At 32.6% G+C, this 27,395-nt stretch overlaps 2 protein-coding genes across 2 annotated transcripts; both read left to right on the plus strand.

Annotated features, from left to right (window-relative positions):
• Positions 1-59: 59 nt before the first annotated feature.
• On the plus strand, positions 60-4,435 carry LOC148611155 (C-type lectin 1-like). Its single transcript, XM_088591335.1, has 5 exons — positions 60-841; positions 1,368-1,471; positions 3,517-3,616; positions 3,949-4,174; positions 4,356-4,435. Exons 1-5 carry the CDS (start codon positions 736-738, stop codon positions 4,381-4,383), a joined length of 564 nt encoding a protein of 187 aa, XP_088447461.1. The 5' UTR covers positions 60-735; the 3' UTR covers positions 4,384-4,435.
• LOC148611156 (perlucin-like) lies at positions 4,393-20,734 on the plus strand. The gene is made up of 6 exons (XM_088591334.1): positions 4,393-4,523; positions 14,876-15,174; positions 16,744-16,832; positions 18,349-18,442; positions 19,425-19,614; positions 20,249-20,734. Coding segments are annotated over exons 1-6 (702 nt in total). The 5' UTR covers positions 4,393-4,521; the 3' UTR covers positions 20,277-20,734.
• Positions 20,735-27,395: the final 6,661 nt, after the last annotated feature.

The raw sequence follows: 27,395 nt of genomic DNA on the forward strand, positions 1-27,395 counted from the left end.
TTTCACATCACATTTCATGCGTATAGCCAGAGCTTTCCGTAATTAAGCAGACATTTTATAACACGCTAGACTAACAAGTAGGCTTCTGGGACAGGGTTATGATGTACCAGATTGAAGCCATCATTACAGAAGTTTAATGGTTTACATCAAGAACGCATGGGTCGTTTTGGTGCATCCTTTTGCACCACGAAAGAAAACCAAAAAAACTATTTGTTCACCGTGTTGTAGTTGTAATTTCCCTTTTTGTCTACCCCGGACTAGACTTTTTTATGAGCCATTCGCCGGGTGTTCCTTGAAAAGTAGAGAACGCTTATCCTACCGGTGTAACTGGTTTCTGCTCCCAGTTGAGTCCAGACGGATCATTAAGTTATGTTTCTGTGTATGTGTTATTTTGGTTTTTTGTCATGTTCTTTGTTGTGTGGGTCCGTTTTCCCTGCCTAGTCGTTATTCAGTACATGAGTGTTTTCTCTGTGAAATATAGTTGCCACGTATTTGAATAATAAAATTATGCTTGGTTTTTTGTTCTAAAGTTTCAGATTTTAAAAGTCCAGATTGTTCGCATTCATTTGGATATTAAGTTTATAGACAGCGTCGTGTTCCATTCTAAAACTTTCCTGTTGTTTGTATCACAGAGTTACTTAAATTTCTATTTAGAGACTTAACATTCACGATCTTGCGTTGATATGTGATTGAGAAAGCAGCAGATTTCAGACAAGATTGTTTGACATATCGACAATGCCGTATCTATTGCACGTAACACAATATAGAATTGTTTACAAGATTGTAAATATCAACATGTTTTCAATTCTTATCACAGTCCTATTGGTATGCTTCCATCAAGGTAAGTTCATTTACAGGATAAATTGTTATAAGTACAAAATGGGTTCATTCCATACAAATTGAGTAAATTATTAGTAAGAATATTACATGTTTACATATCCCATTTGTAAAACGACATATGGTTCTACAAACAAAATATAGACATTATGAAATATTCATGCAGTAATCGTTTTATTATATACTCAATACTTGATGCCACTGTTTACTAAATTTGAAAGTAATTGAAAACCGAAATTCATATCTACATGTATCATAAATGACTTTTAAAATTCCAAAAGATATAAGAGTAGGAAGAGTCAATCATATCCGAAACATTTTGTATTTCGTTAATGCATTTCTTTGCATGTTTTTATTTTTTGGTTATTATTCAATATCACAAACATACCAATTTGATGACTGGTAAAATGCGATGCTCTGTAAGTTTCAAATACGTGACCGTATATCACACACACACACACACACACACACACATATATAATATAACATTTGCACATAAATAGTCGACGAACATAAAAGATATATTTTAGCTTTGGCAAATATTCCTGGGAGGACCTGTCCATCAGGTTGGGCTCAGTTTAACCATACTTGTTACATGGTTGGTAATACATCAGTCACCTGGAATACAGCACAAGTAAGAAATTTATATATCTAGTGATTCTACACTAATTTGATCATTTCTTTGTGGTACTTTTGATAGCATCATAATATATATATATACAAATGTCTCAGAATGTGACGACTTTATTCTCTACGCTGCTCCATCGGATCAAATTGATACAGGGAAGATAACGTAAGCGTAGAAGAGTCTGAACAATTCCAAGGCTATTAGAAATGTCACATTTGCGAGGCCAATTTGTTATCGTTTCCCTCGCAGGACTCGAACGCGTACCGCTGTGACATCTATGACAACACCACCTGCACAAAGTCCAGCACCCTAGACTGTGATCCCGAACCACCTTTAATTGCTTTCAGACAGCTAGACTGCTTATGAGGGCTGAAATATCTAAGCCCAACTTTACTCCAGGCGAGAGTCGCTCCTGTGGTGACAACAGGTATAAATGTTGCAACCAAATGCACCATTCGTCATCATTCATCAGCACAGTCACGGGGAAACGCTACAAAATATTTTGTAACGTGTTATGCAAGAGTGTTAATGTAATATATTTGCTTCATTGTCCAATCTGCGGCTTTCAATATATTAGTGAATCTAAACAGCCTTTTGACAAGCGCTTGAACGGACACAGGAGCGACCTAACAAAAAAGCCTTTACTCCCAGTGAGTCAACACTTCAGATTACCAAACCACTGTCTCGATGATTTCAAGAAAATGCAAATCCTTATCGTGGAACAAAACACAATCTGAAGCGATCTACAGAAAGTGAAGCGGAAGAGATTTTGAATAAAAGAACTCTGTGTTTCACATCCACACAGAATAAATAAGAAACATTATTTTCTTCCTATTTTGTATAGTTTCTTATTACAGTGTTTTTAAATATTTTTAGTTTTATAGTTTTACACAATGTTCAAGATCAGCACACAACGTATGTCTATAACACAATGTTGAAGATCTTTGTTAACTGTCAGTAAAATTTTATACGTCACAGGTATTCACCTGATTAAGTAGTGAGTTGTGTTCACAGACCATTTACTTTCATACACACTCAGTTTATGAACAATTCCCAGCGATGTTAGAACTGTCTAATTTGCGATGCAAATTTTTTGTCGTCCCTCCGCGGGATTCGCTGTTACATTTATGGCAACACCGCCTGCAGAAAGTCCAGCGCCCTAGAGCACTCGGCCAGCTAGGCTATATAACATCGTTGGGAATATTTCAGACCCTTCTATAAGTTTACGTTATCATCCCCGTATCACTTTGATCCGATCGAGCAGTGTAGCGAATAGAGTCGTCACATTCTGAGACGTTTGTATAATATTGATTTGTTGTGACCTGCATCATTATTTTTATCCTCTATCATACATAATAACATTTAAATGAGCTGTCCCGCACTTCCATATATCGTCCCTCCGCGGGATTCAAACTCGTACCGCTGTGACATCTATGGCAACACCGAATGCACGAAGTCCAGCGCCCTAGAGCAATCGGCCAGTCAGGCTTTATAAAAATATAGCTTTCGCTGGCCGGTTCATTCCTCGTCGTAGGATTAATCTAGGGCTCTAACTTAGTACACGATTTATGATAGCGTGACAGCTCATCTAGGTGATATTATTGATGATGCACGTCACAATGAATCAATATGATACAAACGTCTCAGAATGTGACGACTCTATTCGCTACACTGCTCCATCGGATCAAATTGATACAGGGAAGATCACGTCAACTTATAGAAAGGTCTGAAATATTCCTAACGATGTTAGAACTGTCAAATTTGCGATGCAAAATTTTGGTCGTTCCCTCTGCGGTACTTGAAATCGTATCGCTGTGACATCTATGGTAACACCGCCTACACAAAGTCCAGCGCCATTGACCACTCGGCCAGCTAGGCCATATAAAAATATAGCTTTCACTGACGTGTCATAATATATTTATAAAAATTAATTTGCATTAGGAACTCTATTCTGTCATTCTCTCTATTCAGATAAAATTATATGCTATCACAACATAAAACGGTTCTTTCTTTCTTGTAACTGCTTTCATGTAAGTGTCATTATTTCGTAGAGCATATGTCATCACTATAATACAACTTTAGTAGAAGTGCATTCAAAAGCGGTCTCAGAGTTTATTAAAACCCTAATGTCATGGCAGACAAACGGTGATGGTAAGTATTTTTAAAAGGACAATTCAACAGATTTTAAAGCCGAATACATGTTTATGAGTGTTCTTTGTAACATATGTACATTCGTTTACATACCTTTTGCAAAAATACCATAGTTATTATGTTCGATTTAAAACAACATTAATGAAAGAGTCTATATATTTTTCGTTTTTACCTTATTCAATGGACTGCAAAATTCTGGTTTACTGTTTTTGTGCTTGGATATCACAAAATACATTTTAAAAAAATGTAATTTCAATTTGTAGGATTCATGTTTAGTTATTGGTTGTTTTGAATAATGTTCGTTAAAATTAAAAAAAATATTTTTTTTAAAGATTATTGGCTTGGTGGCATTTTCCATAAGAGCGAAGGAGATTGGAGATGGGCAACTTCTGGTAAAGTCTTTACCATACACAACTTTTCTCCAAGACAACCCAACAATCTTAAAGAACACGATTGTCTTGTGATAAGACATAATTTAAACTTTTTGTGGGATTATCGAAAGTGTAGTGATCAAAACCGATTTTATTGCGAACGACAGGACACTTCCTTTGATGACAGGTAAGTTCAGTAAACACACTTGAGTGAATCAACCTTATTAATACGAAAAAAAAAAAATAAATAAAAACTGCAAACTTTAATTTTAAAAGTGAAATGATTTAATGGTGAATAACTAGGATTCTAAGTCTTAAGAAGATTAAATGAATGAACGTATAAAATATTAAAGATCATTTTCTTGTAGAAATCTTGGTGAGAGCATCATTGGATAACCATAGGCTGACTCTATTTATTTAATGCAATAAAGTAAACTTATATATGTCAGCTTTAGTCTTAGCCTATATGTGATTGTGCGCAATATCCATCGAAGTGGCAGTATTAAGTGAATCTGTGTTGCATTCATATATAACATGTAAGTTAAATACAAACGGCATACATAGACTATATACGTGTACTTGTACCAATTGGCGGCTTATTCAAAAGTATAGTTCTTCCGCTAAATCACACTAAAATTGTAATTTGATAATAACATATAAAATCTCAAAAGGAAGAAGAGTAAGCAAATATTACAACGACAAAGACATAGAAACAAACAAACAAACAAAAACACACAATTTCGAATTTAAATCAAATTTAAAATTCATGATGGTGTTAAGCATGTACTTATCAAAGTAACAACGCCTTGAAAAAAACGTGCTAACAAGGTAACCCCTTTGTGCATCACACGACGAAAATCACTTTAAAGATAACCCCTTGATATGATTATACGCCAGGGCAGTTTTATATGCTAAGCAATATGTATATTTCTAATTCACTGATGTTTTGGTGCTTACAAAACAAAACTTGTGTTTACTTCAAGAAATAGGCCAAACGTTCAAGATATACAAATGCACACGACAAGAAAACATTCAATTGTCGTATACTAGAATTGGCCTATTAAATGATAAAAAGGCATCAGCTGTAAGCCCCAATGCCGGTTACAAAATGTATATATATGACCTTGTATGCAAATTATTACATTGTATTACATTGACACAAACTAAATAAATTCAAATTGTTGTTTTCTCTCACACAGTATACCACTGTGATTTACTTCAGGATTTTTGTAACAAAGTATATTCTTTAAAATCTAACCTATTTTCAACTTCTCCAATATTAACCATAACCTTTTTTAAATATTGAAATGTGCATACATAACTGATAAAGTCGAGTGACAATCAAAAACTTTTATTAGGAAGGCTTTTATATTTTTAATCATCTATAGTGAGATATTTCAAAATCGTTTCAGCTGCTCTGTTGAGAATCATGGTACATCATTAGGTCATACAATAAAGATACAATGTCATGCCAAAAACTGCTTTCAACTATTGTTTGCATTCCAGTGTAAATAAACATGCTTTATTGGGATGTCAACTATTTTCATAACTGTTTTGAAGAAAGAATCTAATGTTTTCTTATCTACTTTTTCACGTATATCCATTTCATATGGTACGAATTAAGTGTATCCAGGATGATATTTCGACATTTATTCCACTTGAGAGTGTCTGGAGGACGATACTTAGGTCTTTTTTGAATTTTTGATCGATTACATATTTGTGTGTAATGGACGAGTTCTTCAACAAACGGTCGGCATTCCAATGGGACCAAATTCTGCTCCTCTACTTGCCGACCTATTCCATCACTATTATGAAACTGACTTTATAGCTGATCTGATCCGAAAGAAGTAACATCGTTTAGCTAGATTCTTTAATCACAGTTTCCGCTATATAGATGACGTAGTGGGATTTGGCACATCGCATCTACCCCAAAGAACTTGAGATAAAGGATACTACAGACATTGTGAAGTCAGCCACATATCTTGACCTACACTTAGAGATCGATGTTAAAGAAATACTATTGACCAAACTTTACGACAAACGTGATGAATTGTCATCTGAAATTACCAACTATCCTTTCGTCTGTGGAGTTTTCATTTCACAACACATATGCTATGCCAGAGCTTGCCGTAACAACGCAGACCTTTTGTATCATGCTAGATTTCCTACAATTAAGCTACTGGAACAGGGTTATGTTGCTACAAGATTAAAGTCATCATTACAGAAATTTTATGGTCGTCACGGTGTATCCATCTGCACTATAAAAACTGATTTATTCAACGTGTCATAGTTTTCCTTTCCTCGTTTGTCTACCCCGGACTTGACTTTTTATGAGCAACTTGGCGGGCGTTTCTAGAAAAACAGAGAACGCTTACCTTACCGGTGCACCTGGTCCATGCTGCCAGTTTTTCGTGGAATCTACTTCCTCATTTACTTTCGTTACTTTGTATGTATTATTTTAGTTACTTTATGTTGTTTGTTGTGTGTGTCTATTTTCCATGTCTGGTCTTTGTCACTGGAGTACATTATGTTGATATCCGCTATAATCTTGGTCCCCTTGATTACCCCTTCCTTCATGTTTACATCTTTACCATCACTATAATTAAAGACATATTTTTGTAAATATAGCAAATAGAATGAAATTCAGTACTATCAAAGTAGGCACGGATAACCTCTTTAATTATATGATCATGTAATATACCAGTAATATTGATGACATCAAAGCCTTTATTATTATGTTTAAGATTTAGAAAATGCTTGTTGTGCTTTCTGGACGATCAATGAACTAAAATGAAATAATTTGAACTTTGTCATATTTTGGACTGCTGAAAGAAATTGTGTTACATTCCTCTAGAATAGATACAGATGTTCCCGTGTACCGATCATTTTCACCCACATTCTGAATGCCACATTCCTGTTTTCTTCATGTAAGTCGGTAGATCAAATGGTTAGACTTTTGGGCGACATCAGAATCGAATTTCGACGGAAAAGTGGGACCATTAACAATGGACGCTACTGTATTTTTCGAGGAAAGTCTAGGATATGTAAATATCATTTGTTGGCATGACATTATTACCGATAGAAGGTTACTGACGACTTTTGTAATTGACAGTATTAGCAATAGTAGTGTTTTGAGAAACTCGATTTCGAATGAATATTGAGTCTTGAGGGTATGAGAAGGATTAGGAAATTGAATTATTTTGCCGTTAGGTAATCTCATTTTAGTTACACGTTATTAATAAAAGAAGTAAAACAAGGCGCTAGAAAACAGGTCTTTTGTATAAGACTTAAAGCAAGTAAAATGATTGACAGAATGGTGTTAAACATAGAGTGCCATCTGCATATAGTAAATAACAACAACGGACAAAGCAAAAAAAGGATACGCATATATTTGACTATATAATAGCATGGGACTGAAAGATAAAATAAAAAAAATCAAAACAGTCTCAAAAACGGTTATCTTCGGATATGCACTCCAATAACTGAAATAATATTAGAGAAATAATAAGAGAGATAATTTATATTAAGAACTAATATAAAACATTTATACATGTATGTAGTGTGTACAGGTGTAATATATGTGATGATAATTAAGTGTAATCAACATGAAAAAAGGTACATTAAATGTTTTAGTCCCCTGTCGTATTAGGTTCTTTAGTCGGCATCAGCTGGCTGGTTTTCAAAAAACCTTACTTCGCACACTGTTTTTAGGAAAATAGAATTGAAAGAAAATGAATCAAAAAAGGTGTTATTATTTGTACCTATTTCCCATCTTCTCCTAAACAGTTTTCGACAGTCAGTGAAATTACTTTGAAATACCGGTATTCGACTTTGGATGAAAAGACACTGTGCCTGTATGTGATAGATATATGTAATGACAAAGTGGTTATTTGTATTGTTTGTTTGATATTGATTAAATAAAATTTTAATTTAAACGTGCAAGACACTTCAAACACTTTTAAGCATCATCCGCGTTTTCAGCTTAAAGAAATTTGGTTATTTAACATTTCTCACGACTTCGGTAGGCGCCGCTTATTTTCAATATATGAAAAAAAGGTGTAGTTTACATGCTTGAATATATATTTGATATAATTATGTATTCAAAGTTTCATTATTATGTGAGTATTACCCACAGTCACATAATAAAATATACATTTACTACATTAAAACATCCATGAAATTATGAACATTGGTTAATAAATACAATGAAATGCTTCTCCGTCAGTGCAATATTTAAATCAATGAAATGAGCAGCATCATGCACACTTGTATCACAAATCCATGAACTCGTAAATCGTTGAAGTGTATCCATCTGCACCATGAACATTGATTTGTTCAGTGTGTCATAGTATACCTTACCTCTTTCGTCTACCCTGGACTTGACCACCTTGGTCCATGCTCCAAGATTATATCGGAGTTCGAGTTGCTTATTTACTTTTGCTGCTTTGTATGTATATAATTGTTTTTCATATCTGATCTTTTTCTCTGGATTCCTTTTTTTTATTGCTGCGAGAATCTTGGTTTCCTAATATTAGTCTTTGAAACATTCACTGCGATATAATTGATACGTTACGAATGTGCCCGTTTTTGAGGCATAGTGGAATAAAACAGGCATACGCTGACTATGACAGATTAACAAAATTCACCGCAAAATAAAATTCTAATAAGATTTTTTCTGGCAGATCTGACAATTCATTTCTTTTTCTAACAAAAGTAAAGACGAATACACTTATACAAATATCCTTGCCAAATTTTAACAAATTTGGTTGCGATAAAATGGTCGGGCAAAATCATTTTAAAGTTTAGTTGATAGATGTTAAGATATGATTATGTGATTCACAAGGGAAAATCCCAATAAATCAAAAGTAGAAAAATCGCATATTTCAAAACCTGTTAAATCAAACAAACCTCACAGAAAACGTGTGATAGTCATTTTATTCATTGTAAAACAACTTTATTGTGGAATGCGGCTTAAAACATTTTTAAAAAAGATTTCTCATCACCTCATGCATGCTTCGTTTGCATAAATATTTCTTTACCTTACGCTGAGATGTTTGAGGTTTGTTTACATAGGATTCTTGTTTCCCTCTCGGAAATAGCCATGGTATTCGGGTCCCCTCCAAAAATGACCATGTATGTTAAACCGTGTGATTCAGTTATATTATACATTGATTAAAAACGTACAAAATTGTTACTGAAAAAGTAACAGCGATTGAAAACCTGTATACACATATATTTCAACTGGGGATTGCCGGTTGAAAAGTGTGTACCAACTGTTAAATACGTCTTTCTGATCATTTACCTGCTAATAATAATCTTACTTCATGTAATGTTCGTATCTATTCTTTAAAGTTCCATTGAGCTCTTTACAGAGACTTGATCTTACTGGATGTGAAAATATCAAACTGTTAAATTGGAATACCTCCCCTTGAGCTATTCATATGTCATACGCAAATATTTTGATATCTTTCTATATTGATTCAAAATTAATATTTGTGGGAAAAATGACAAATTATCGTTTATAATATTTACTCTGACCTGATTTTCCTCATTTTACTCCTTGTGATAGGTGGTTTACAAGTATGTTTGTAATTAACTTTTAAATACTTATAAACATTTGTTTAATGATTAGTTTTGAAGAATTTTAGGGCATTTTTGTGTATTGTATATCTGCTTTTTTCCTAACTATGTATTTGTCGAAGAGACGATAATGGCGTAATGAGCCCAGGTAGCAAGAATCTTAAATAGGTTAGAGCAAATCTTTGTCAGTGTGCGTGTTATCCTACACACGTGTGCATGGAGCACACACTTTTTTAAAGACGATTTAAAGAACTGGATCTGTCCAACAAGATGTAAATACAATTCTTTGTAATTAGATGGTTGAAACTGTATACCAAAGTACTTTGAATAAATACTAGTCTCCGTAACCTTGTTTGATAAACATAGCTGGTCAATTAGTCATTTTACAATTTCCGAGTCACTAGACAACATCACGCTGTGAAGACAAACACTCGAGTGATTTCTGATTTTGTTTTAATTTTATTTTTGTAATGCCCCGAAAATTTGTACTGCTACGGAAAATTTACGTGTTTGTCCGTTTCCGTTTTTTTTTTTATAATATTCATTCAATTGCATGTCCGGAATTACAAAGTTAAAATGTCAAAATTTATATCAAACAATTAGGTGTTGATCCCGCACGGAGTAACTTTTTTAACTTTTGATTATTTTCTTATGATAAATAAGTGTCTCAGTAAATTGATTCATGTGTATATATTGCCGAACTCTGTATCAATAGGTGTGTTTTTAGCGTCACAAAGAACGTCCTATATCCTTGTGCCATCGGTTCTCGATAACATGTCAATGTTGTTTATCTTTTTTGTTGAACAACTTATTAGATAGCTACAATTTTGAAGTCATTATAAGAACTGATCTTTGTTCTTATTTTCTCAGACGGTTGGCGAGATGGCATGTTTACATTGTGAGAAAAACACAATTTAGTTAGGTGACCTATTAATGACTTTATGGGTACTACGTCATCAGCTCTCGATAGGGATATTACTTTCTGTGTGGAGGGCATGAAAAACATAATTGGAAAGTGAAAATAAAGAAAATAAATAATTTAATATATCTTCATCGATATTTCATATTTTCAGGGTCCATATATTACTTTCAGTGAATATTATAATTGATTAACTTTGATTTGGCCAAAATCTTTTTTTCACATCCTATAGTTTTTAGTTTGCTGTGATATGGTGTTCTAAGCATAGAAGCAAAGATATACAAGGTTATTCGTATCATAATTCGCCCAAAATTAATAGGCTTTTTATATTATTGCTTTCTATATCTCTTAAAATATTGATAACCTCATGATGTTTTTAACGTTTTCTGGCAAGAAATATTAATTTAAGATACGAACAGTACTGTGCACCATACATATGTTTACCACATACAATAACATTTGTTTACATTCAAAATGTGTGCTGGGAGAGGTGGGTGCTTAAAATATGAGCTTTGTGGGGTTAAAGAGAAAGGGAAAATAAAGGGGCACCGAAGTTTATTGGTAATATACATACCTTTATACGAAACATAGCGAAATCAAAGCCCGATAGAATCAAGGAAGTGTTCAGTTGGTTAATTCTTTGTGAATAGACCATGCAATTTTGCATCTTATGTCATATTACCTATGCACATCGCTATCGAGAACTCATGACTATCGATAACAGATGAATGCACGATATAGATAATAGTGTAAATGATGTGTCACATGCTGCTATTGAAAGATGTCAGAGCAAATCTTTATCAGTGTGCGTATTATCTTACAAAAGAACGTCCAAGATATTAACCCGGTCACTAGTTTTGCTTATGTTTACACTCAAACTTTACGTTTATTCCTGACCAAACTTGGTAGTATTAAGGTATGTGTCAAAGAGACTACCTTCAAAATGAATACAGACGTTTGTTGTCAACAGTTTACAATCATTTTGAACTGTTAGTCTATGGGCTGGGAGGGTCCTACGTGCACCCCCCACTAATCAACGTCATGGTGATTTTAGGTACCTTTATACCTCCAATTACCGAATCAATTTGTCGCCAAGGAATATTCTCGGATTTTTTTTAGTATTAGCCTATATTTCAATCCCGTTGGGTCAAATGCGGAGATTTGTGTGATTCAATGGTTTGAGCGTCTAAGACTTGCTTGGATAGCATGTGTGAACAAACTAAATAAATTTAGACATTATCGTGTAGCCCAATGGCTGACCTCTACATTGATGTAAGGAAAGTTGCGGTAACAATTAGGGTTATGGGGTAAAATGGAAAAAAAATCACCCCTACTCCGCCGAAAAATCGCTTAAATTGACATATTTTTCAATGTCAAAACCCTTAGAATATTAATATTTCAGTAAAAATGGCTTATTTGGTATTTTCTGTTTAGTATTATCACAATTTATATTTCTGGGATTCTTTTGATGATTTTTGGCGATTTTCATAGTCAGAATTTATCATTGCCACTTCTACCCATGACAAAATGCCTGAACAAGAACTAAAATGTTACTTTTTGGCATATAAACGGTGTTTAAAAGACATGTTGAGCACTATTGTTTTAATTATCGATGTTTTCAAAAATATCTGCTCATTTCAGGTGCGTATTTGTCAGTTTCAATATGACAATAATTAGTTTTTCAAAAAAAAGTGGAATTTTCGGAATTTCATATTTTCTTCAATTTCACCTATAATTGGCAATTTCTTTCAAATACCGTGCGAAAATTCCCCTTTTATGAAAAAAAAATCATTATTCAACGGGTCATAGTTTTCCTTTCCTCGTTTGTCTACCCCGGACTTGACTTTTTATGAGCAGCTCGGCGGATGTTTCTAGAAAGACAGAGGACGCTTACCCTACCGGTGTACCTAGTCCATTCTCCCAGCTTTTAGTGGAGTCCGAGTTGCTCATTTGCTTTTGTTACTTTGTATGAATAATTTTAGTTACTTTATGTTCTTTGTTGTCTATTTCTGTTTTCCATGTCTGGTCTTTGTCCCTAGATTACATTCTTTTGATTACCGCTATAACCTTGGTTCCCTTGATTACTCTTTCATCGTAATGAATGTTTTATGAATATTGTGATTATGTTTATTAGTACGTAGGCTGATATTTTGCATTGAATCTGACCAAGACATTCATTTTGAATCTTTGCGAGTTATTTTTTAGAATTTATTACTTCATTTGGAAAGCCAAATTGACAGAAACTTAGAAACATTTACATTACACTTAAATTGGGCTGATAATATTGAACATGTTCTGTTGCATGTAGTTTTAAATATTATGACTTTTTGCATATTTATGTTTGTAAAGTTGTTTTTCCAGATAAGCAGGTAAGTTTTATATAGTGAAGAGAATCTGCTTGGACCATGACAAGTAACCATGGCATTTGTCTTTTAGTGTATTTGTTCATTCATTTGACCGCAATATGCAATAACTGCTTTACATTAATCAGTAGCAGATCCAGAAACTCCGAAAAGGTGGGGAAATATGGCCTTTAAGGGGGCTCACTATTGGTATTATCAGTAATTTTCTATAAAATATTTTCTTGTCAAACATGAGGGGGACCCTGGGCCCCCCTTGGATCCACATCTGTTTTTGTTGAACTTCAATAAAGTTTTAATTATACAACACATGTATTAAGTTTGGTTCCTGTTTGAAGAGGACATATACACTTTAAAGGTGTACATAGCTCTGCCAACCACAATTAACTTAATTCATAGTTTTTGAAAGTGTAAATAAAATTTTGAAACAAAACTGCATGTTTTAATCTAGCAGACAATGGTAGTTCCATGAGTGACCCATACGCCTGTTGCAAATAAATTTCAAGTAATATGTAATTGATAGTATGTATCATTTTTTTCCTTTAGTTTTAATTATAACTGCTCTAGGTATGTATATCGTGACTATACCATTAATTATGTACATCATTTTTTTCAGGAAACCAAAGACCGGAAATGGACACTGGTTGAGATGCCAGACGATGAATAAATGAACAGACCAAAACCTATCTTTGAAATTGTGCTTAGCTTGTTGCTACATCTACATAATATAGAGAATTATACAATATTTTATCTCATGTTAAACCCGTTGTATGTGTACGCAATTTTTGCATTAAATATTCATAATTTAGATTATTTAAAAAAATGATATTGAAAAAAACATTAAAATAACATTATAGTGAATGGTTGTTGAAAACCTTATTATAACATTTCTCCAACCATGCATTTTTAAGAAATGTTTTTAGTCTTTTTAAGGAAACATTTCTAAAACATTTTTATGACGTGTTTGTGCTAGCTTGGAGGTTGTTTAATCTTCTACACACGAACGCTAGTTTACACCATGTCAATAATGCTATCATAGTTGGTGTCATGTAATCAAAGTCGTATAAAATTGTCGGTTTCAGAAGATGATGCGTTTTATGTTTTCTCGTAAAGTAAGTTGAGAAACCAAACAAGCTTTTCATCATGAATGGTTAATGATGATTGAAAAAAAAAATGCAAATGCCGTAAAAACTACACAAAATCTCCTAGTTTTGTTGATTTTAATACACTCTTGAACTTCTGATAAGTCTTGACTCATTCTGTGTTAGGTACCTACATTTAGGGGGTGAAGGGGTTATAAATAAATTTTTATCAGTGCGGTATTACTTTATTAGAAAAAAAAACACTTAACAAACAAAGAAATGAAATTTGTGTACCTTGCAGCGTTTTACACGAGCTGCTAAACACCATACTACAATTTCTTTGTAGAGAAGTATTAAATTATTTGGGCAATATAATTTTCATCCAAACTCAGAATATAAATTATCACGTTTAGAACAAAGCAACATTATTGAAATTGAATTTGGTTTGAAGCAGAGTTTTTTTTTTATCTATCAATCTAAAATATATACCATATGCGCGAATAGCTTTGATTCATTTACTATTCAAATATAACAATACATTGTTGTACAAAGGTACATATTATCCCACATTCATGCAATTCTTAGGTAAGTTTTCTGTGTCGGTACGGGATAGGAGCAAACATGTATGTATATATGTTAAACCTTTTACCTAATTTCAATATAAACTTGCCTTATTGTAAGGCTACGCTATTATTTCCGATGTTTTACATAATACAAAACATGCTTTTTTGTTTTATTTACGATGAATTTCTAATTTATTGTTACTTGTAGAAGCGTTTCATATTTCATAGCACCTTTAAAATTGCGATGGATTTGTATAACATCGTGTAAACAAATGAAATAATAAAGCCAAAACCAGTAGATATTACCTACATGTGAATATCAATTTGCTACACTGCCATTGTTTCTTTCGCATTTTATATCTTAATCTTTTATTTGTCTTCCAGGAAAATAATGTACAGGCGTGTATATTTAAATATATTTACCAGCATCTCAGCTATGACCTTAGCTTTTGGAAGACTCAAAGAAATTGGCAGATTCCAGATAGATAAACAAGTAAACGTTATGAGTACTGCAAAGCCTATTCCAACCAAATCTTTGATACAATGTATTAGTTTATGCCATACCGATTATAATTGTATGTCTGGCAGCTTTGATTCACAAAACAAAGAATGTTTGTTGGATTTACATCTTTCATTCGACATAAACAGTGTTAATGTTGTAAAGATCTTTATAAAAGATGATGGTAGGTTTATCTTATTATAAGTTAAAGTTTAGTACTCTGTAAACAAACAAATAGAACTTTGATCAGTGGCATTATCCTTCTACACATGCGTATGGCGTATTCTCTTATATTTTTATGCCGGAGCTTACCGACATTAGACGGACTTTTTGTATTGCCTTAGATCTCTGACACTAAGACTTTTGGAACAGGGTTATTTTCCGCAAGATGTGAGTAATCATATCAAAAGTTTATAGGTCGTGTTCAAACATCAATGGATCGTTATGCTACATTCATCTGCAAAATTGAGAACCAATTTGTTCACAATAAGTTCGTTGTCTATCCTTTCTTCTGTCTACCCCGGACATGTCATTTTATGAGCAACTTGGCGGCTGTTTTAAGAAAATTAGAGGACGATTACCGTTCCGTTGTGCCTTGTTCTTGCTTCATGTTTTGGTAGACAGCAGGTTGCTCATTTATTTTGCTATTTTTCTGCTTGTTATCTTTGATATATTATGTTCGTGTTGAGATTGTCTTTGTTCCCTTGTCTTGTCGTTATCCTTTGATTGTTTTTTGCACCCTTGTACAATCTCCTTATATTAAAAAAAAAGAGAACATTTATTTGAATGACTTGTTTAATCATTTTATGATAGGAATAAATGACGTTTTGTTTTTAATAATGACTTTATCATCGTTCATATTAGGTAAGCCCGCTAGGGCGAGCTCTGATATTAACCGTGATGAAGTCACCGTTTAAAACAAAATGTCATTTACTCCTTTTATCGGCAAATTATCGGTAATTTATAAAAGAAAACAACGCTCGTTATTTGAAATTATTTAAATATATTACCCAAAATCATTTCTTAATGGGGACTACTCAATTGGGTGACCACTGATCGTCATGATTTGTGATATGGTCCTGTCAAAATTTAGCACGTACGTCAGTTGATGAAAGGATGTAACAAGGGAAGGTTGGCACACCACAAAATCAATTTTTCACCACATTACAGTACTTTATAGTAACTAGTTTAGAAGATAATATAAACATGAGTTTCATAACTCGTAAGAGCAATGTGGTTTTTCAATTTCATTTTTCCTCAGCGAGAGAGCAGACGATTTACCTGTACTGGCACCAGTACTAGTACATGTACAAAACAATTGTAAGAATGCAGCAAATTTAAATTGTGGTTTGAGAAAAAGTATACCGTATACATTTATTTGCCATTTCAGGATAAATGTTAAGGATAGTTGTGATATTGTTGTACATGTATCGTATTTCGTTTGTATTTTTCTTTATAAAATATTGTTTACCTGTTGCAAGTACAAATTTGCCGGTCGTTTCAAAGTCATAATAAGACATTATTTCATTGGCTTAAAAAAAGCGAATTCCTACGCGGTAATTGCTTATTGCAAACTGACAAGACAATTTCTTGTATCAAGTCAGTTTGCTGATCAAAGCATTATCAGCAAGTACACAGCAAAGGAATTCTGTTAAAATCACCGATAAGATAATTCATATTACTTTGAAAGGTAAGTAAAGGATAATTTAGAATAGTTTGAAAACGAATATAGACAATTATTATTAAATTTTAGAGCGATATCTGTGTCCTTTTGGGTGGATTTATTACAACTCTGCCTGCTTTTGGTTTAGTTCAACGGTTGTAAGCTGGTATGATGCCGATGTGAGTCATTTCTAGTATTCAAGATTTTAATATAACTTAAAATATTTATGTATATATCTGCAAAAATGCCGAATCCTGACAATGATACAATTTCAATACGTCATAATCCTGACACATGATAAGAAAGTGTCAACGGAAAACAAAGACGATCTGCATACACAAAAACCGACACGAATAAAAAAAGTACAATAAGGCAAACAATAAGTAACACAACATTAGGAATAACTATCAATATGAACCCCCAGATAAAAAAAACACGGCAGGGACATCAGGTGCTAAGGAGTAGGAAGCATGCCCTGCTCCGCTATCGGCACCTGTCATTTTGCAAGTGAGTGAAATTCGATAAAAGTCTAGTAAAAATGATGCAGATCCCAGACAGGAATCAAAGAGGGTTCCCATCACGAACAATTAAACTTTTAGCGGTATCATTCAGTTCAACAATGTATCATGATTTAAGTAAGGAAATAATGTGGTGTGGAAATAATGTTTAATTTTTCAAAATAGACAAATTGTGTGAAGATAACAAGAAACAAAATAAAAACAAAAAGAAAACAATAAACAATAATAAACAAAACAAAAAGAAAAGAAAACAATAAAAAAAAAACAAAAAAACAAAAAACAAAAACAAAAACAAAAACAAAAAACGTAGAACATGGGACGATATAAACTATATATAATAACGCCAGGACATCAATTCTTATTACACTTAATAAAACAAAGCAATAAATAACGCAAAAGTCATACACCGTGTTACATATTTATTAGAATGTTGTTTGAGGTCATTTATCATTCAAAGCTAATCGTAACACCAGCAAACTAGCCTGATCTAAAAAAAAAAGAATTAAGTCAGTTTATAAAGGGCATCTGCCAATAACCGCGCGTTATTCCTGCTTTTTGACGAGTCTATGTGATCCAAACGTCTCTTTAAATGGAAAATATAGAGTTTTGTTTTATAATACAATGTCCGGAACCGCCTTTTCAGTTAAAATCTGTGTCGCCAATGCTGGGCTTACCTAATCTCAACAATGATAAAGTCATTATCTAATACAACATGTGTTTTATTTGGTAGTTAAATATACGAAACTTGTCTTTGCATTATCCTCAGTTTTCAGGAACAAAACCTTTTTGATCGAGGAGTAAGGACGAAACACAAAGGTATCATTCATAAGGTGTCTCGATTAGGAAAACCAATTAAAATGCACAAAAAAAGTTCTGAAATGATGCTGCCCATTTGTGTTGAAATATACCGAAATAATGAACCGTAAAGAAAGCAGGAGGTTACGCGCTATGAAACTATGTTAAACCCACCTTAAATTTCGAAAGACAGGACAATTGCAGTGGTTTTCTAACTTTCAGTGTTTTGTCCTGATATTGTTATTTGTTATAAGTATTTTCCTCTTAGACTATTCCTTTTGGCTATTACCTAGATGTTATCAGGTCTGTTATTTTGTTATTACCCTTTATGCAAATAGAATATCAAGAATATTTCATATTGCATTTCTCTTATCTTTTTTAGCAATCCTGTCGTAAATATAACTCAAGCTTAACTGTAGTTAATCCACAAGAGACAACGGAATTCCTTAGAAATATGACTCATAAATTCGGTTATGGTAAGTGCACCAAGTCATATTGTTTTTTTTTTTTTTAATTTTGAATAAATATCAGCATATTAACTCAGATGGAAAACAATCAATTCAAATCTAACATTAAACAGGAGCATTTCGAAAATTTAAAATTTGGTCAAAATGCGTAATAAATTGTATCGCCATCTTTATTATTTGTTTTTCTCGTCAAAGTTATCTATTTTTTTCAATCTGTTCCATTACTATTATTTATGTAGATATTGCAAGCTTTCTAGCTCAATAAATTGCAATTCAAATATATGAATTTAAGCAAAAACTGTTAAGGTACATGTATATCACACCTTATCTGTTGCCTACATATTCAAGTACGTAAACAGGTAGACAACAAGTATAAACAACAGTTACATGAAAGATGAAAATATTTTTTTTTAAATATATGTTGTTTTTTTTAAGTAGGAGTCTATAAACATCAGACAGGAGGTGATTCATGCATGTCCAAAACCCACCGAATTCGGTTTTATTTCTTGTTCAGAAACCATTATAGATCATATAACCAGTCTTAGTTTGTTTTTCATTTGAGGGTAGCGCTTTTGAGATAAAATTTAAATATATTGTGCATGAAATTGGAACTTTGCAAGAGTTAGCGTTCTGATTTGGTTGATTTAAGTGAGAGGTAAAAGTGTAGTTTTCTCAACATTACAGATCTAAGTGAGAAAGGACTATTATCACATAACAATATAGTATATGTAGATAACAAAAAACCATAATCTTATCCATTGGTTTTTCTATACCTAGAATCACCTTACCATAGGCAGCGTCTGACTTTTATATGGAGTGGTACTTAATTCATGACTTTGTTGTTTCTTTTAATAACAAAATCACAAATATGACTTATGATTATTGCTACAAGCTTCTATAGCAGTGGCAGACCAATTTCTACTATATGTTTTTTTAACGTTTTAGTATAGATTAATATAGTTACTGAATCTAATTTTATTTTCTATATAAGATTATTGGGTTAGTGGATCTCTCGAAGAAATAGAGGGAAGTTCACATTGGGCTAGTGGTGTGTCTCCTGTGAGTGTAACGGACACAGAACCTGGAGACGATGACTGCATTTTTATTACAAGAACCACACATGAACAGCTATATAATCTGTGTGACTGCTACGAAAGACTACGATTTATCTGCGAAACAAAGTATTGTTCCAAATTGTCAATTATTTACATATTCTTTACAAGAAAATTCCCATTCGCCATAAAATCTCAAATTAAGTTTTGTTGAAACCAATTTTAAAAACAAAAACGGGACATATTTAATAAAATTTTCTTCAGTTATTTCTTAGAGCGAAACTTAGGACCATCCTTTGATTACCTAAGGACATGTCTGATACCACAAGCTACCCTAGGACCGTGTTAGAAAAGGTTTTTTAAGTGTTAAATACACCACTTGATAAATGTGTTATTCGATTTTGTTAACAAAAATTATCAAAGTTGTCGGTTTAGCAAGTAATTCTGAAAATGTTGTAGACAATAATCTCTTACCAAACGTATTAGACTTCACTCAACATAACAATTTTATTTTTCTCCGTATAAGATCTCTAAAAAAGCAAACTCTTAATGAGCATCATTTTAATCTTAACCGATCAAGTTGAAGTGAAACTGCTTAATATTGATAACAGCGAAAAAAAACTTTAAATTTCTTGTTGCTTACAAGAGAAAAAAAAATGTAAAGGCTATGCATATTTGTTGAATATTCAACATATTCATCACACGTATACATTTAAAACTTTGCATAAAATACAAATCAATTTTAAAACATACTTTATTTCAGATATTTTGGAGCAAGAATCATAAAATAATGTACTCAGGATCGTGAGCAATCGTTTTATTACAGGATTGTCATGTTATACGGTAAAGTTAATAAAGAAGATGTGGTTTGTAAGTTGATGATTTCATATTTGATAGAGGCCGTACACTCAATTCATTTGACACTTTTGGATTGAGAAAAAAAAAAGATATTTTGATGACCAGAATCTGTTATTTTATTCGTACGTACAATGTATTTAGATGTAAAACAAGTCATAATATTATTATTGACTCTTATCTGTTTTAATTAATGTGTTATTCAGGTAATCAAACTATTGACCTCTATTTCTTTATAACTTTCATTTATATAAACTAATTGATTAGTAGTTTCTTTTGAAGTGCATGTGACAGTAAACTCCCGAATATGTTCAGAATACTTGCTTCGACTGTTATCTTAAAACAGACTCTCAGCGATTCAAAAGTCGTAGATTAAAGTTATACAGTTAATCGACATACTTTGGTTATTCTTTGAAAGTAATGACGAAAGGCTTTTTATAACTGTTAGTTGCATTCATAATATTTTTGCCAGTTGTGACCTGAACGTCATACAACCACATGGGTACATACCGTAATTGGCATATTGTCAGGGCATCTGACCACAAATTAGATATAATATTCTTAGTCGCCTTTAAGCAAGATTGGTTCATATCTATTTAAAACACCCAAGTCCTTAAACTCTGTTGGTAAATGATTCAATTGTATGAATTGTTAAGTCAACCCCGGGTACCGCAAATGAATAAGATCATTACATATATTTATCAACATCAAGCTCATTGTTTCAGCTTTATAAATTGCATATACACTAAATATTCTTGAAATTAATGCAAAATATGTGCCCTTTTCAATCACAAAAATCGTGTGAATTGATATATATTTTTTGTTCAATATCAAAACCTGCTCTGTATGTATTCACCATTTAAAAACGTCTTCTGTCTTGTTGGTGTTGTTATATCACAGTAGATACATAGGTGGTATGATTGGTTACTTGTGGAGATTAATATAGCATAAGCAACATTAATGTGAAGTGTTTTCAAAACGGTTTTGTCAATCATCATAAGAATTAGACTCGACGAGTTCAAATTTTCAAGTTAAATTACAGTATATGACCCCGATTTGCTGTGATATTTGTGCTATCTGCTGCATTCGGAAATACGTGTTTGGTTATGCTTCAATGTTTTGTTTTCCTTGTGTTTCCTTTTCCCAGAATATATTGTACTCCGCTACTTGCTGATCTATTCCTTTACTCTTATGACGCTGATTGTATAGCTGATCTGATCCGATAGATCGAACATCATTTAGATTGATCTTTTAATCTCAGTGTCTGCTATATAGATGGCGCATTATCGTTAAAAAATCCTAGTCTCTGGGATTTGATACATCGCATCTACGTCAAAGAACTTTAGATAAAGGATACTATAGACACTGTGAAGTCGGCCTCATACCTTGATCTACACTTAGATATCGATCATAAAGGAAAACTTTTGATCAAACTGTACGACAAACGTGATGACTTATCATTCAGATTTGTTAACTTTTCTGTCATCTGTGATAACATCCCTTCAGCACCTGCATATGGAGTTTTCATATCACAATTCATCCGTTATGCCACAGTTTGACGTAACTATGCAGACTTATTGTATCGCGCTAGACGTCTTACAATTAGACTTCTGGAACAGGGGTATGTTGTTACAAGGTTAAATTCATCACTACAGAAGTTTTATGGTCGTCATCATGAACTCGTGGATCGTTACAGTGTACATCTACACCATGAAAATTTAACTGATTTCTTCAACGTGCCATATTTTCCTTTCCTCTTTCCTCTACCCCGGACTTGACTTTTTATGAGCAACTCGGTGGGTGTTTCTCGAAAAGCAGAGGATGCTTACCCTACCGGTATACCTGATCTATCTCCCAGTTTTTAATGGAGTACGAGTTTTTCATTTACTCTAGTACTTTGTATGCATTGTTTAAGTTCCTTTATGTTATTTGACGTGTCTGTTTTCCATGTCTGGTCTTTGTCCCTGGATAACATTCATTTGAATTCCGCTAGAGTCTTGGTTCCCTTGATTACCCTAAACCACAATACCATTTTTTCTTTCCGTATAACATATTTTTCCTAAACTTTGAAGAAATAAAAAAAAATAATAAATTTTGTAATTTCTATATTGTTCTCGAAAAAAAAGAGTAATAATATTTGCTATGTTGATCCTATCTAAATTATTTCTCTATCAAATGCTATCATATCGTAGCTAACAGCAGATATACAACGTTCTGTTGAGCAAATATAATCAGTATTCTTTATTGCCTTGACTCATCAAAGATTAACATGAACACTTTGATATGGATGCTTGTCTAAACACACTATAAAATATTTACTAGAATTGAAAGGCAAGGACATCAGCCGAGAGGTAAAAAGATTTGCAAGTACATTTATTTTCTATGGAGTGTTTATACAAGTTTTAAAAAATATCCTAAATTCCTATCAGTGAATCATTATTGTACGTTTTTAACGAGAATTACGAAGTAATGAAAATTTTAACGGTCAACAGAATCTTACATATGTCCCTCTGTGTAATTTCATTCCGGGATTTTTCATATAATGTATTGTTTACCCGCCAAAGGTTTTTTTTCTTTTTTAATGAAGTACGTAGTAGCGGCGTTGTTGTGCCGCATTCCATTTTATTTTATTTTCTTCCCTTTTCAACTGTCTTACAGACATTATTTATAAAAGGTTATAAGAGCTTTCACTCAACGTTATGCCGTTTTATCTCGTTATTTGGTATGTAGTTGTATACTATAGTGAATGTTTCAACCGGGAAAATTAGCATTACTTGCACGAATATCTTTCATTTTGTACCAGTGGAAAAGTAAGCAGAGGAGAGTAAAGGATGTTGAATTAATGAAATATGGACCAACTAATGATCTGCTACTGCATGGATGATCAAAGGTTTTACTGATTTATTGCAGAGAAATTGAAGGCTCAAAATTAAAAGTCAATCTCTCTATCAAACCACTTTTTATTAAACTTTTTTATTGTGAAAGAAAAACAGAGAGAAATTGTACAATAAAAAATATTGTATAAATACCAAATGCATACGAAAGTGTATTTCAATAATGATGCCATGTTTGCAGCCTAGAAATATATGTGTTAACTCCAAATAAAGAAAGAGCCAAGTCTTCTGTCTTCTAAGGATCAAACATTGAACCTATTCGAAAGAGTAATCAAGGGAACCGAGGTTATAGCGGTAATCAAAAGAATGTAATCCAGGGACAAAGACCAGACATGGAAAACAGACATACACAACAAAGAACATAAAGTAACTAAAATCATACATACAAAGTAACAAAAGTAAATGAGCAACTCGGACTCCAATAAAAACTGGGAGCATGGATCAGGTGCACCTGTAGTATAAGCGAAACCGCAAATTAATTTTTAAAAAATGTAAACGAACAATTTTTGTCTAAAAGATTTAGAATTGAAATATAACTTATAGTGTTGAATTCATATTAGCTCAGCTTTAAAACGATTTCAATTGTAAATCTACGTATAGTTATTACCATTCTTGATCTTGACCTCTTAAGGATTCCGACATTTAAGTACCAGTCCATATAAAATTCAAACCATGCCAATAGTAAAGTGATTCATGATGTAGAATAACCCACCAACCAGACAATGGTTCTTCAGTCGACATATGCTATATTTTTACATCACAATAACCATTTCTGTTTTCAAATCTGCACTTTTGAGAAAATCATACGTTCATCTCCCACTAAAAGCCACCAAATAGAATCAAATCGCGAACGATAACTCTTGCAAAATACCAATTTCATGTACAATCTATATAATGTTTATCTCAAAAGCACAACATCCAAATGAAAAAAAAACTAAGATTGGTTATGTAATCAGTAACTGTTTCTGAAAATTAAAATTGAATTAAGTGGGTTTTTGACATGCATGAATCACATTCTGTCTGATTGTCAGAAAGACTGCTACTTAAATGGTTGTGTATACTCACGTTGAGAGTAAATATTTTTTATTGGATTGTTGGTCTGACATACATTAAAATAAAAACAATAGAAGGAGTTCGATTGACAAGGCATGAAGAAAACAAAGACCACAATTCCTTGTATAACCGCCTTTAAAAAAGAATCCACCAGTTTTTGTTTTATTCTGAGAGGCAATGTTTGAGCATTACTAAATAGACAAGCGCTACCTCAAGCAGATACATTTACATATCTTGGCAGATGGCTGTACTTGCTACTACTACATTAAACGATGTTTGTCAAAAGCAAGAGCTGTATTCAACAACTTGAAGAATGTATGAAAATCTATACAATACATTTCACACATCCCTGGATTACATGTCTGGTCTTTGTCCCTGGATTACATTCTTTTGATTACCGCTTTAACACTGGTTCTCTTGATTACTCTTTGACTATTTCTAACTATGCAAACCGGAAAACACACAAAAAGACCAAAAAACTACTGAAAAATACCAACTTAGTCATTTAGTACTAACGTATGTTTAACATTGAAAAATATGCCAATTTCAGCAATTTTACATTGATTGAACATTACTCTGTACAGTAGAATGTAGAAGTTTGAAGAATAAAACAAACAATGAAGTTTTCATCACAAAGATACACAAAATTACCAAACAACATACAATTGCTACCGTTTATTATTTTTTTTTGCGGCACAGTGATTTGTCAATAAGAGGTTTAAGTGTACCTAAACATCATATTGGAGATGATGTGTGGGGAAGGGGGTGCATTGGATTTTATCTTACCCGACGTACCTATATCATTTCTGCGTTTATTCTCTTGTATTTTAACTGTTCAAAGACTAAACTATTGTACATTTAACATCTTCCTTAATTTTGTGGGGTTTAAATAAGGTAAAAACTTTTTTTATTATCCGTTTTATTATGGTGTTAAAAAAACTAAGCAAACACAACTCTCAGCAAACAAAGTGATTGTGCGCAAAAGACATGTCATTGACTGTCTAATTAAGAAAAATAGTCTTGAAAATCCGCTAGGCAACCTAATATATTCACTGATCATAACATGCAAGAACGATATAGTTAACGATCATTATCTGTGCTAATTTCCTTAAGTATTACATGCACTTTAAATGATGCATTATATGTCTCTCTCATCTATTTAACGGATACAAACATTTCACAAGCATCCTTACAAACAACGGTGTATTGCTGGGTCTGCCAAACTAAACCGTTTTGAAATCCCTTCTTCTTTACTTACGTCAGTTAAAGGTGAGCGTAAGAACCTCTTGTACATTGAAGTCAGTCAGATGTTGATTTTCAAAATTCAAAACACCTACCGCACTGCCTTTCTTCTATAAATCTATCTTTCCGTTTGTAACAATATACAAACTTTTTTTTATTTTTCTGCCTAGTACACCACACTTCCACTTGACGAATTCTAGTTACCTCTTTGTGATCTTATTCATCAATGTTTCTATGAAAAAGTAGTGAACAAAATGTTTATCTAGTTTAAGGCTTGTTTTGTGAAAAGCTACACCGAATATAATAAATGGTAATCCGATGGTGATGTTAAAATTTAGAAATGTCTGACAACATTATGTACACTGGACCAGAAACTGGCTTTTTAATACAAATATTTAGGACCAGTATAATAAGAAGTTCAAATAGACTTTGTGTGTGAAGTATTTATATCCAAAAAGCCATCTGTTTACAAGAACCCGATTCTATGTTTATCAGTGGAAAGTACAAATTCGTATAGTAAACATAATACCGCAAATTTAAAACAAAAATGTCCTATGAAAAAGTAAGTTTAAAGTACAATAAATACAAATGTTGATTGTTAAGTTGTGGTTTATAGGGGAATAATAAAAGCATTTCGTTTTATGTTCTCCAATGATATTTCAGAGAAAAAAAAATCTAAGTATTTATTTGGTTCAGCAAATCCATTAATTCACAATCGAAATAAGTCTTCCGAAAGTTCGTTTTTATATTGGAATCAGATTATTATTATTATAATGAACATTTTAATCAATATTTTTTAATAAGTCTATCTATGACATTTGTTTAATATTAGGACTAAGATATGCATCCGCAATCACTCGTCTACTTCTTTTTGATATTAAGTGTAATGTCAAATCTTATTAGTGGTTGAATTATATGCCATTATCAATACACGTTTCATGTTTGTTATGTTATGAGAAATTTCTTATTATATATGTATTCATAGCGTCGTAATGGCCGAGGTTCTTCATGACCGTATACTTCTAATGACTTCTTGACATACTGTTGGTACTACACTGGCAGCGTTGTTTTTATCAAATAAGTTATATTCAGTAAACATGTATATATGTTCAATTGAATAAGAGAAGGAAAAAGGGGCTTCGTTTACAACAGATGCTTCGACAGTTTTAGCAAATTACTTCAAAAATATTTTACTTGGGAATCGTTATTTACAGTTTTTATATCATATGTGCTTTAATTTTAGATTTATAAACATTATTACCTTAAAAGTAAGAAAATATTAAGATAGAATACAAGACATGTTACTTCTGTAGTCACACGCAAAGCCTTAAATCATATTATTCTGATCGCTTAAATTTGTTTCCAATATAAATGTGGCCTACTATTTACTAAATGATGGCTTTACAATCGATTCCTTAGGACACAAGCTTGAACAGTGCACATGCAAACGGATTGAAAATGTGTTTGTAATGTTGATAACTTTATATTTATAAAAATATACTTGAACACTTTAAAAAAATATATTTTGAAATAAAACACAAAATTTAGAGAAAGAACGGAATATACTTCAAAAGTTTTATTTTGAAATTTCCTTAAGGTTCATCATTACCTTTTGACAAATATGCCATCGGTTTTACCAATTAATTCCCTCTGATTACAGACATACCTGTGTATCTTGGTGCATTTTAAGGCATTGATTTTAAGTAAAATTATTTGAAATTAATGTGAATTGTTCATATCTACGGGATGCTATGCCAAAAAAAAATCTAGATACACAGATTTGTCTGTAGTCAGAGGGAAGTTAGTGTAACTGAGGCCATCTTTATTATATATTATTTTCGTTGTGCAAAAGGTAAAATAGAAAAT

Source organism: Perna viridis, chromosome 7 (assembly GCF_037379345.1).
Source record: "Perna viridis isolate PV_CMFRI_1.1 ecotype Kerala chromosome 7, ASM3737934v1, whole genome shotgun sequence".
In the NCBI taxonomy this organism is placed as follows: Eukaryota; Metazoa; Mollusca; class Bivalvia; order Mytilida; family Mytilidae; genus Perna; species Perna viridis.